Source organism: Mobula hypostoma, chromosome 15 (assembly GCF_963921235.1).
Source record: "Mobula hypostoma chromosome 15, sMobHyp1.1, whole genome shotgun sequence".
Classification (NCBI taxonomy): Eukaryota; Metazoa; Chordata; class Chondrichthyes; order Myliobatiformes; family Myliobatidae; genus Mobula; species Mobula hypostoma.
Genome location: NC_086111.1, coordinates 68,574,735 through 68,588,321, shown reverse-complemented (window position 1 = coordinate 68,588,321; position 13,587 = coordinate 68,574,735). Strand labels below are relative to the sequence as shown.

Below are 13,587 nucleotides of genomic sequence, written 5' to 3'. Positions count from 1 at the left end.
CTGGAAATCTTGAGCAACACACACAAAATGCTGGAGGAACTTTGCTGAATAACCCAGCCAAGGAACTGCTTTTGAAGAAAGCCAGTTACACAATAATTATGCTGTTCACTGCAGGCTATGACTAGGACAGGCATGGAGAAGGAAGTTGAGTTACCATCCAAGATTTAAAGGCATCCAGGCATAAAGCTGCAAAGAGTAGTAAACTCAGCCAGCTCCATTACGAACACTAGCATCCCCACCATCGAGAACATCATATTCTGGCATCTTCCCCTTTCCTCCTCAGTCCTGAAGAAGGGTCTCAGTCCAAAACATCAACTGTATATTCATTTCCATAGATGCTGCCTGACCTACTGAGTTCCTCCAGCATTTTTGTGCGTTACTTCAAAGGGTGATGTGTCAAAAAGGTGGCATCCATTATTAAGGCCTCCCCGCCCCCCCACCACCACCCTGGTTCTCATTACTACCATCATGGAGGAGATACAGGAGCCTGAAGACACACAGTCAATGTTTTAGGAACAGTTTTTTCTGCTCCACCATCAGATTTCTGAATAGCTCATGAACAATACCTCAATATTTTTGCTCTCTTTTGCACACTTAATTATATATCTTATTATAATTTACAGTATATTTTATGTACTGCCCTGTGGCGCGTGGTCAAATGGATAGGGCGTTGGACTAGCAACCTGAAGGTCGTGGGTTCGAGCCTCGGCCGAGGCAGCGTGTGTGTCCTTGAGCAAGACACTTAACCACACAATGCTCCAGTCTACCCAGCTGAGAATGGGTACTGGCAAAAATGCTGGGGGTTAACCTTGTGATAGAATGGCGTCCTATCGGGGGGGGGGGTCTCGTACTCTCAGTCGCTTCACGCCACGGAAACCGGCATAAGCACTGGCCTGATGGGCCACAAGGCTCGTGACACTTTTTTAATGTATTGCACCACACTGCTGCCACAAAACAACAGACTTCATGACGTATATCAATGATAATAAACCTGATTCTGATAGGCCGCTCTGATGAAGTCCTGGTGCTGAACCAATGTGCTCGCCATAGCTTTGTACATCGAAGAAATGTAGACGGTGGTGTTTCAACAAGAGTTCACAAACTGAACATTCGTAAATCGAGAAATAGTGGTGGAACTCAGGCTCATACCTTTTGCCCGTCAGGACCTCTGGCTCCTGGGAAGCCCGCTGAGCCTTTATCACCTTGGTCTCCTTTCGGTCCCTTGATGGAAAAGAACAAACCAAATCAGATGGTATATTTAAAATACAGAAGTATTGATGTAAATTGTTACCAACATCTTTTTTCTTATAGGTTGCTGAGTATCTGTATATAAGGGAACATGAAAGATTTTGAAAGGCAAGGAGGAAGCCACTATTAATGATGTAGTTTCGTGGTACGTGGAGGCACATGATAAAATAGGCCAATGTCAGCATGGTTTCCTTAAGGGGCAATCTTGCCTGACAAATCTGCTGGAATTCTTTGAGAACTAACAGGCAGGATCGACAAAGGAGAGTGTGGATGTTGTTCATTTAGATTTTCAGAATGTCTTTGATAAGGTACAGCACATGCGACTACTTAAAAAGATAAGGGCCAATTGTTTTACAGAAAAGATGGCAGCATGGATAGAGGATTAGCAGACTGGCCGGAGGCAAACGTGGGAATAAATGGGGTCCTTTTCTGGTTGGCAGCCGGTGACAAATGGCATTCTGCAAGGGTTGGTGTGGTGCCTGATGTTTATGGGTCCAGGGCCATGGTCTGGAGGCCTGTCTGAATATGTGGGTTGGTGTGGGGGGTGGTCTATAAAGGGGTTTGGTTAGCTGTTGAAGCTTGTTGTGTGTTGGCTGTATGTTGTTCTGCTGAACATTGTGAGCATACTATGTTAGCACTAGAATGTTAGGCAACACTTAAGGGCTAGCACCAGCATCTCCATGGTCGTTAACACAAAAAGACATTTCATTGCGTGCTTAGTTGTACGTGTGATAAATAAATAATCTAAGACCAAAAATTGTAAATCTAAAATCTAAATCAAAAATCTGAATGAAAGGGGAGGGAACGTCGACTCAGACCATGAGAGGCCTGTGTCAGGCATTTTCATGCCTTACAAGGCGCAGATTGGAAGTCTGTGTGGGCACCACTCCTCGCACAGACTAGAGCAATGTGTGGTTAAGTGCCTTGCTCAAGGACACAAACACACTGCCACAGCTGAGGCTCGAACTAGCGACCTTCAAATCACTAGACGAATGCCTTAACCACTTGGCCACGTGGTTAAATCAAAAATCTAAAATATAAATCAAAATCTAATGTCTGAAATCTAAAGACTAAATCTAAAATCAAAATCTAAAGTCTAATATCTAAATCTAATGTCTATGAGGCATGATTGATAAGTTCGTGGCCTAACGTAGAAGGAGTCAATTTTAGAAAACCTAGCACATTTATTTTTCAACATAGTCCCCTCCTATATGTACACACTTAGTCCAGCAGTTGTGGAGTATATGGATCCCTTCTTTGTAGGAGTGGTCCACAGCAGGGGTGATTGATAAGTTCGTGGCCTGGGGTAGGAGGAGATGAGTTATTAACCTCAAACTTTCTGCATTATCACTCAAAGGGTTGAACTGCACATGCATGTAACGAGAGCATCTTGAACCTCCAGGTGGTCCACAGCAGGGGTGATTGATAAGTCTGTGGCCTAAGGTAGGAGATGAGTTATACAGCTCTCGTTACATGCACGTGCAGTTCAACTCTTTGAGTGAAAATGCAGAAAGTGTGAAGTTTTTCCTCATCTCCTTCTACCTTAGGCCATGAACTTATCAATCACCCCTGCTGTGGACCACTTCTGGAGGTTCAAGACGCCGACTTCTACAAAGAAGGGATCTGTATGCTCCATGACCGCTGGACTATGTGTAAATGTAGGAAAAATAAATGCGCTAGGCTTTCTAAAATTGACTCCTTCTACCTTAGGCCACAAACTTATCAATCACCCCTTGTAAAATCTAAATCTAAAGTCCAAACCTAAATCTAAAACCCAGCCAAGCAGGGATTAAGTCAATTGATTAACTAGAAACGCTGACTGTACTTTTTTTTCCCCCATCGATGCTGCCTGTCCTGCAGAGTTCCTCCAGCATTTTGTGTGCATTTGCTCTATGTGATACTTGTACATGACTTGGATGAGGAAGTGAAAGGGTGAGTTATAAGTTTTGCAGGTTGCACAAAGGTTAGCAGAGTTGTGAATAGTGTCAAAAGTTGTTCAGGTTACAATGGGATATTGACAGGATGAAGATCTAGGCTGAGAAATGGCAGGTGGAGATCAACCTAATAAAGTGTGAAGTGATTCACTTTGGAAGGTCGTGATTGAAGGCAGAGTACAGGGCAAATAACAGGATTCTTCGCAATGTGAAGAATCATGGGGTCCATGTCATTAGATCCCTCAAAATTACAGCACAAGTTGATAGGGTTTTGAAGGAGATGTATGGTGTATTGCCCTTCATTAGTCAGAGGAATTGAGTCAAGAGACGTGAGGTAATGTTGCAGGTATACAAAATTTGGAAAATTATGTTGAGTTCTGATAACTTCATTATAGAAATGTTGTGGTTGAGGAAGAGATTTATCAGGGTGCTGCCTAGATTAGAGAGCATGACTTATGATGATAGGTTGAACAAGCTAGGGAATTTCTCTTTTTCTCTCTGGAGCGAAGGAGGGTGAGAGGTGATTTGATAGAGGTGAACAAGATGATAAGAGACGTAGATCAAGTGGACAGCCAGAGACTTTTTCCCAGGGCGGAAATGGCTAATTTTTAGTAAGTATGGGGGGATGTCAGAGGTAAATTTTCTACACAGAGACTACTCTCTGTATAAACTGAATGCATGAAACTTACTACTGAATGTGTGGAATGCCTTGCCAGGGGTCATGGTAGAATTAACTCGATTAGAGATAGGCACTTGAGTATTTGAAATATGGAGGGCTAACAAATGTGGGAGGGAAGGGCTAAATTGATCTTAGAGTAGGTTAAAAGGGCCTGTACCGAGCTGTCATGTTCTAAGTTCTAACTAACCTGGAACTATCCAAACTTGTTGGACACTTTTACTGGCCTTGTATTTCCAGATTTTTCCAAAGCTTAATTAACAAACTCAGTTTTATCCTGGAAAGTTGGTAAAAACAATAATTTAGGCTGCTTATAGTTCAAATCACTATCTGCAGGATGTGAACCCTTATCCCCTGAATCCTCCACAAGATGTCACCAGAGCACATACCTTCTCTCCCCTTGGTCCTTCTTCTCCTTTCGTTCCCTTTTCTCCTTCACTTCCCTTCTGACCACGGTCTCCCTGTGAGAAAGTGAGAGTTTACCAGCAACTCAAGCACCTAATCTCTTCAGCAGCAATAAAAATATTTCTGTTTTTTCCTTTTCTAACTTCTATAATGTTATTTCTTACCATCTCTCCTTTAATTCCTCTAATCCCAGGAGTTCCAATGACAGCAATTGCTTCACCCTGCATAAGGAACATAAAGAAATAATTATTAGTTCTATGAATGATCGTTCCACTATTGTTATTGTTCATTGAATTGCCACATTTTTCCATAAAGGCCATTTGTCTAGGTTGGTGTTCCCATTAGTCCCATTTCCTCAGTTATTTTTGGGTAGGTACATGGATATGTCTTCACCAAAGGAGGTGTAGGCACTCCCTTCCTCCGCTAGCCTGCAGGGCATCCCTGGACAAGGTGTAGCACCCTGCTCAGTCCCCGATCAGGGTCATGTGAAGCCATGGGAGCAGGTGGTGGGTGGTCATTTGAGCAGCTGGTGCATTATCAGAAGTCCTGGTTATGCAACCACTGATGCCAGGCAGACAGTCTCTGAAGAGTATTGATAACAGCTGAGGTCTCCTGTCTTGTAAAGACACTGCCCAGGAGAAGGCAATGGCGAACCACTTCCTTGGAAAAATTTGCCAAGAACAATCGTGGTCATGGGAAGACCATGATCGCCCACATCATACAACATGGAAGGAATATGGAGAGCTATGGTCTGGACGCAGGTCAACAGGACTAGGCAGAATAATAGTTTGTCACAGACTAGATCAGCCAAAGGACCTGTTCCTGTGCTTTAGTGCTCTATGGCTCTATTTCTCAGGAACTTATTCGCCCGCTCTCAGGTCTATTAATTTCACCCATAGTTCTCCTTTCATGCACTTGTCCCTTGGCCAATTTACAGTACCTGAACCCACCAACTAGCATTCCTTTGGGATGTGGGAAGAAAGTGGAGGACTTGACATGGGCAAAACACTCAATGTTTCAGGAGACCATGCATACACTGGAGGTCAGGATCGAACCACGATTGCTCCAGCTGTGAGGCAGAACCTCCAACTACTGTACCGCCATATCTAAAATAGGACCTAAATTAGATATGATAAGGGCAAGATCTTCATGAGTTGGGAGACTATGTGGACATTTCTAAGCTGTTCTTTGTGAATCTGAATATATCTTGACCTTGTATAACCATGCTTTGTGTCTTTAACCTCAGTTGTTCAATTGCACTGGAAAGGGATCTTACACATCCTCTGAGAAAATGGCATTCTGATATTCAATTCTCCTTCACTAGGACAGGTAGCTCATACTTTTGGTCCCCAACTCTGTCAGGGTTTTATACAATGGATGCTTCCTCTCAGGAGTAGATTTCTGAATTCAAGGACTCAGTTTTGGGTGTTCGATTTGAGAGGATGAAGTGACATATTCCCACACAGAGCCTTGTGAATATTTGGTATTCTCTATTTCAGCAGACTGTGGGTGACTTTTCACTGAACACTTAAACACTGCAATCAATACATTTTGAGATTGTGTAGGAAATAGACTTGGGTTGAAGGATTAATGACCATTTTACTGAATGTTGGAGCAAGGACAAGGGACCTGTTCAGTGCCTGACTCGAATTGTTGACAGGTTTCAGGTGACTTCTGAAGAGTTGTCTCTTTTCAATCTGCTTTGTCACAGTAGAGGGAAGACAAGCAGAAAGCAAATGTGAGATACAAGACCTGGTTTTATGTGCTCAGTAACATTGCTACATACCTTATCTCCTTTCTGTCCAGCTGATCCACGCTCTCCCTACAATGCAAAGACAAAGGATTTTCCTCAGCTTAAATGTTACAACAGCTTTCTGTGTATCTGCCCTCTTCACCACTGGTACTCTAACTCCATCTATAAGCTTACAGGTGATACACCATAATGGACCATATCTCAAATATCTAAGACTTGGAGTACAGGAAAGAGACTGAAAACTTAGTAATATGGTGTCATGACAACAATCTTACCCTCAATCTCAGCTAAACAAAACACCTTTAGACTATAGATACTTCATTGATCCCAAAGGAAATTAAGTGTCACAGTAGTGTTACGAGTGCACAGATATAAATATTAGAAGAGAAGTAGAAAGAATAAAAAAAAGTTACCACGAACAGTCTAGCAGGAGGGGGTCATCACTTCCCCGGCTATAGGTTGATTCATTATAGAGTCTAATGGCCGAGGGTAAGAATGACCTCACATGGCGCTCTTTGGAGCACCACAGTTATCTTACTCTATTACTAAAAGTGCTCCACTGTTCAGCCAAGGTGGCATGGGAAACTTTGTCCAGAATTTGCAGGATTTTCCACAGGGTCCTTTGTTCTACCACAGCCTCCAGTGTGTCCAGTTTGACTCCAATAACAGAGCCAGCTTTTCTAATCAGTTTATTGAGCCTGTTGGCATCACCTGTGTTGATGCCATTGCCCCAGCACACCATCACATAACAGATTGCACTGGCAACAACAGACTGGCAGAACACATGAAGGTGAGGCCTGCATACTCTAAAGGACCTCAGTCTCCTCAGGGAGGAGACACGACTCTGAGTGTTGGTGCTCCACTCAAGTCTGTTATCCAGGTGCCCCTCCAGGTCTATAATGAGCGTATGATATAGGAGTGCAACTAGACTATCTGGCCCAATGAGTCTGCTCCACCATTTCATCATGGCTGATCTATTTTTCCTCTTGGTCCCAATCTCCTGTCTTCTCCACAAATCCTTTCATGGTCTGACTTATCAAGAATTTATCAACCTCTGCCTTAAATATACTCAATGACTTGGCCTACACAGCCACCTGTGGCAACAAAGTCCACAAATTCACCACTCTCTGGCTAAAGAAATTCCTCCTTATCTCTGTTCTAAAAGAACATCCCTCCCTATTCTAAGGCTGTGCCCTCTGGACTTAGACTCTTCCAACATAGGAAACATCCTCTCCACATTCTCCTTATCGAGGCCTTCCATTATTCGACAGGTTTTAAAGAGGTTACCACTCGTTCGTCTGAATTCCAGTGAGTAGAGGCCCAGAGTCATCAAATGCTCCTCATATGATAAGCCTTTCAATCCTGGAATCAAAGAGGAGCTGGTCATTGATGTCAGGAAGGGGTTGTAGGGAGGTATGGGGATGAGGCCGTGTGATGTACATGCTTCTGTTTACATCAACAGTGGGCTGAGAGCTTCAAGTTCCTGGGAGAGACATCACCAATAACGTGTCTTAGTCCAACGATGTTCATAACATACCAAAGAAGCTCACCAGCATCTCTACTTCCTCAGCAGGCTAAAGAAACTTGCCATGTCTTCTCCAAACCTCTCAAATTTAATTGATGCACCATAGAAAGCATTTTATCCAGCTTCATCACAACTTGGCATGGCAACTACTCTGCAAATGACTGTAACAACATGCAGAGTTGTGGACACAGCTCAGCACATGATGGAAACCAGCCTCCCTCCCCCCCATGGTCTCTGTCTATGCTTCTTACTGCCTCGGTAAAACAACCAACATAAACAAAGACCCCACCCACCCCAGGTTTTCTTTCTTCTCTCCTCCTTCTTGACAGGTAGAGGATACAAGGGCTTGAAGACCAGGCTCAGGGATAGTTGTTCCCATTCTTATAAGACTACTGAATGTCAATATCCATATCAACAGCCAATCATAACCAGAATTAAGTTTTATTTGTTCATTTTTGTACCCCTACCATACGGGCCATGCTCTCTCCTCATTGCTGCCCTTTGGCAGGAGGTACGGGAGCCTTGGATCTCACACTACCAGGGTCAAGTGCAATAATTACCCTTCAATCAGTGTGGATAACTTCACTCATCTCAACACAACCTACAGATGCACTTTCAAGGGCAGTTCATGATTTCAGTATTATTTATCGAACTATCTATTAATTTATTTTATTGGTTTTTTTTTTGTTCTTTTTCCCTCAGCTGGTAAAACCTGAGGTAAGGGCATAGTCAAGCACACTCATTTTTCAATTGCTAGGAACTTTCGGACTTTTCTCGTGGTGTTTAGTATTGTGGCTTTCTGAAGATTTACATAGATATTACTGTGTAGCCCTAATTGTATAATGGTATTATGTAGTGCCTTTGGGATGAACCCAGTTGTAGATATTACTATCGGGATAATAAATAACCTGTTCATGTTCCAAAGCCTTTCATTTTCTTTGTTTAATTCAGTATATTTTTGGTGTTTTTCACTTATTGATTTCTGTAGGTTATGTGTGTTTGGAATGGCTATATCTATTAAGTAGGTTGTTCTTGCTGGTTTATACTGTAATATTATATCCAGACAGTTATTATAGATTTTCCTATCTGTAATATTGGATCAGTCGTAATAAATGTCTTCCTTAGCACATTGGTTGTTTGTCAGTCTGTGTATTTTTTATTGATTCTGTTGCATTTTTTTGTTCTACTGTGAACTGCTTGTAAGAAAATGGATCTCCTGATGGTATATAGTAACAAATATACTCTGATAATAAATTTACTTTCAACTTTGGTACCCTAGTATGATAAGGTGGTCTCTTGTTCTCACAATCTACCTCATTATAACCTTGTACCTTATTGGCTACCTGCATTGCACTTGCTCCGTAACAACTTCATTTTGCTCTTGATTCTGATGTTTCAAGGTACCAGTTCCTGTTGGTGTCTCCACTGATCAATCTTACAGTGGCCAGAATCTCTTCAAGTTGACATATATCCCATCCTGCCCCCCCCCCATGAACCTGCAATTTCCTTTATCCTGACATAGAAGAAGAGGAAAGCCCTTAACTCCGAGTGGAGTCATCGGGATGCCGTCGTGACAGCGTTTTCTTTAGCAGGCTTTCTTATTTTTACGAGGCCGAGTTGCTACCTTGACCTCAACCCAGCATGGATGGAAAGTGTGCAAGGGAGCCGGCTGGATTCGAACTCGGGAGCCTTCGCTCTGAAGTCCGGCGCTGATGCCACTACACCACCAGCTGCTTTTATCCTGACATATACACTGTAAATTGCTATGTCAATCATTCCTCATCAACTTCACAATGGCCATGGTGTCACACACAAAAATTACTGGAGGAACTCAGCAGATCAGGCAGCACCTATGGGAATTAACAAATGTTTCGAGTTGGGACCTTGCAACAGGAATGGAAAGGAAGAGGTAAAAGGCTGAAGAAGAAGGAATCTGATAGGAGAGGAGAGTGGACCAAGGGAGAAAAGGAAGGAGGAGGGCATCAGAGGGAGGTGATATGCAGGTGAGGAGAAGAGAAGAGGTAAGAGGGGAGACAATGGGGAATGGAAAAAGACAGAAAGGGGAAGGGAGACAATTTACCAGAAGTTAGTGAAGTCGATGTTCATGCTGTAAGGTTAGAAGCTATTCAGAAGGAACATGAGGTGTCACTCCTCCAACCAGAGAGTGGCCTCATTGTGGCGATAGAGGTGGCCATGGACAGACATGTCAGAATGTGAATGGGGATTGGAATTAAAATGGATGGTGCCTGGAAAATCCTGCCTATTGCAGACAGGACAAAGGTGCTGGATGAAGCCAGAGTGTCAATTGTTGTCCATTTGTATTCTCTACAGAGTAACCTTTCCCTCAGCATCTTGTAAGGCAGGGGTTCCCAACCTGGGATCCACAGACCCTTCGGTTAATGGTTGGGGCTCATGGCATAAAAATGGTTTGGAAGCCCTTGTTTTAAAGGAAACCTCACAGCTGTTCAGGAAGACTATGACCACTTCTGGCCTCTCTCCTACCCTGACAAGGATGTGACTTTGATATGTTTTTCCATTCACAGGCCTAACAGCTTAGAGAAGATCTGAATAGAAGATACTTACTTTGGTCCCCATTTCTCCTCGGTTACCAGGAAGCCCCTGATAAAACAATGGAGCAGGGTTGAAAATTAAAATTGAGCCAGCTAATCAAAACTTCATTTTTAAAAAGATTAAAGAGGAAAGTAGTTACTGCGAGTCCACGTTCTCCAGCTAAGCCTGGCCTTCCATCTTCACCCTGGTAAGACAGGAATGACAATATTTTAGTCCGTTTTTAGTTCAAAGCACCAGCAGAAAACAAACATCAAGTCTCCACTTTTCCAATCCCAGGATGCTACAAAATATGTCGCACACTAATAATAAGTTAACCTCAAAAGTGATTGTTGTTTAAAGCAAAGCCTTCGGGGGTAAAACATCATTTCAGAACTCAACTCAAATGATAGAGAAGTGGAGAAAAGGTTTAGGTTGGCCTTAAAGTTGGTTAAAAGGTCAGCACCACATCATTGGCCGAAGGGCCTGTAACAGTGCTGTAATGTTTCACGTTGTTACTCTCTGCTAGTTTGTTAAGCAACTTTAAAATAATGTCCAAATACTGTCAGAGCCTGTAAACGTGCTTATCTTTTGTTGCATCTATGTGATTCTGAACTGGGAATCAATACAACTCCTTCAGATTGATTATTGAAAAATAGGTGGGGAGGGGAGGGGTGAAACTTTGGATTTACACATAGAACACCTCAGCACGGCACAGCACCCTCAGTTCACGATGTCGTGCCAACCTTTTAGACTACTCTAAGATCAGCCTAAGCATTCCTTCCAATACAGCCCTCCATTTTTCCATCATCCGTGTGCCTATCTAAGAGCTTCTTAAACGCCCTTAATGTATCTGCCTCTACCACCATGCTTGGCAGGGTGTTCCACACGCTCACCACTCTCTGTGTAAAGCACGTATCTCACCACACACCATATCTCACCACACCTGACAGGGTGTTCCACACGCTCACCACTCTCTGTGTAAAGCACGTATCTCACCACACACCATATCTCACCACACCTGACAGGGTGTTCCACACGCTCACCACTCTCTGTGTAAAGCACGTATCTCACCACACACCATATCTCACCACACCTGACAGGGTGTTCCACACGCTCACCACTCTCTGTGTAAAGCTCGTATCTCACCACACACCATATCTCACCACACTTGACAGGGTGTTCCACACACTCACCACTCTCTGTGTAAAGCTCATATCTCTTACCTCCCCCATACACTTTCCTCAAATCACCTTAAAACTACACCCCCTGGGAGTAGTCATTTCCGGCCTGGAGAAAAGTCTCTGGCTAGTCACTCGATCTATGCTTCTTATCACCTTGTACACCCCTATCAAGTCACCTCTCATGCTCCTTCACTCCAAAGCGAAAAGCCCTAGCTCGCTCAACCTATCCTCTTATGACTTGTTTTCTAATCCAGGCAACATCTTGAAAAATCACCCCGCACCCTCTCAAGAGCTTCTACATCCTTCCTATAATGAAATAACCAGAATTGAACACAATATTCCAAGTGGGTGGTGGGGTAGAGATACGTCTCTACCAAAGGAGGTGTAAGGCGCTCCTTCCCTCCATTAGCCTGCAGGTCACCCTTGGACAAGGTGTAGCTCCTGCTTAACCTGCTGATCAGGGTCATGTGAAGCCTTGGGAGCAGGTGGTGGATGGTCATTTGAGCAGCCGGCGCACATCACAAGTCCTGGTTATGCGACCACTGACAACAGGCAGACAATCTCTGAAGAGTATTGATAATGTCTGGGGTCACCCATCTTTTAAAGACGCTGCCCAGAAGAAGGCAATGGCAAACCACTTCTGTAGAAAACTTTGCGAAGATCAGTCGTGGTCAAGACCATGATCACCCACATCATATGACACAGCACATAATGAAAGAATGAATGACACGTCTAATCAAGGTTTTATGGTGCTGCAGCATTATCTTGAAGCTCTTGAACGCAGCCCTGACTAATGAAGGGAAATATACCATACACCTTCTTACAAGCCCTACTAAAATGTGTGGCAACTTTGAGGGATTTATGGACATGGAACTCAAGATCCCTCTGCTCCTCCATCCTACCAAGAATCCTGCCATTGACCCTGTATTCTGCCTTCAAATTCAAACCACACTTCTCTGCGTTGAATTCCATCTGAAACTTCTCAGTCAAGCTCTGCTCTAAGATTTGGTACCTTATGATCAACCATTTCAAATTTCAAACTCTGCAATCCCTTTTGCTGGGAGATCGGTTCCCAGCTTCAGGGTTACTTTCGACTTGGCTGCACAGTCATATTCCAACTTTGACAAAGCAGCAGAGGATCTGAGCTTGAAGTTAAAGCACACGCTCGAGATTCAGAAGCAAGAAGAAAAGGGCTCTTACCCTTGATCCTGGGTCTCCCCTATCTCCTCTTGGTCCAGGCTTTCCTATTCCAGTTTCACCCTGCACAGAATTTATAAAAATGACCACGGGATTCATAGATAATGCATCATGAATAAAAGGAAATTAATGTGGAAATCTGGTTCCTACCTTGTCACCTGATGGACCCTGCAGACCTGGCAAACCCTACATAAAAAAATTAATTTATTATTAATCATATTTCAATAAATATATCTCATGAGGAAAGGTAGAGTGAGCTAGGGTTTTTCTCTCTGCAGAAAAGGAGGATGAGATGTGACTTGAAAGAGGTGTACAAGATAATAAGATGCATAGATAGAGTGGACAGCCAGAGACATTTTCCCAGGGCTGAAATGGCTAATTCGAGAGGACGTCATTTTAAGGTGATTGGAGCAAAGTATAGTGGGGATGTCAGAGGTAAGGTTTTTACACAGAGAGTGGTTGGAGTGTGAAATGTGCTGTCAGGTGGTTATAGAGCAGGGGCTCCAATCCTTTTTTATAATGCCATGGAGCCTTTCCATTAACTGAGCATGGAACAGGCTCTTCTGACCCATCCAGCCATTCTGCTCATAAACCCACCTCAGGTTCGGAACCCCTCATTTAAGGGGCTCGTAGATAGGGACATGGAGGATAGAGGAATGGAGGACCATAGAGAAGGGAAGGACCCTTTTTATGCCATGGACCCCTGTCATTAACCGAGGGGTCCGTAGACCCTAGGTTGGGAATTTAAGCATAGGTAAAAAGGTCCTCACAACATTTTGGGCCAAAGGGCCAGTAATGTTGCATAATGTTTTATATTCAATGTTCTATATTGCCATTTTATAATTAAAACCCCCATTTAATTCTTATAAATCCTACGCTTTGTATTTTTATTAAATAAGATCCCAAATACTTGTGCACTTATCCACTACTGTTAAGACTACTTGGGTTCAGCGTCTGTCCCCGATCCCCAATGCAGTGGATACTTTGAAGCTTACGATGGTGTTTTAAGCAGGAATAATCCAGGAAGCTTGGAATTTCCAAAGAACTATCAATAGTATATTTTATTTAGAGACACAGTGTGGATCAGGCCTTGCCAGCCCACCAAGCCGAGCCGCTCA

General features: G+C 43.3%; 1 protein-coding gene across 1 annotated transcript in view; it reads right to left on the bottom strand.

Annotated features, from left to right (window-relative positions):
- Positions 1-13,587, bottom strand: part of col7a1 (collagen, type VII, alpha 1) — a 366,380-nt gene that overhangs the window by 25,657 nt on the left and 327,136 nt on the right. Inside the window, exons 102-109 of the mRNA XM_063068334.1 lie at positions 12,620-12,655; positions 12,473-12,532; positions 10,252-10,296; positions 10,125-10,160; positions 6,050-6,085; positions 4,428-4,484; positions 4,248-4,319; positions 1,150-1,221 (exon numbers count right to left, since the gene is read on the bottom strand). Of these exons, the coding sequence (XP_062924404.1) occupies positions 1,150-1,221; positions 4,248-4,319; positions 4,428-4,484; positions 6,050-6,085; positions 10,125-10,160; positions 10,252-10,296; positions 12,473-12,532; positions 12,620-12,655 (414 nt within the window). The remainder of the gene's footprint in view (positions 1-1,149; positions 1,222-4,247; positions 4,320-4,427; positions 4,485-6,049; positions 6,086-10,124; positions 10,161-10,251; positions 10,297-12,472; positions 12,533-12,619; positions 12,656-13,587) is intronic.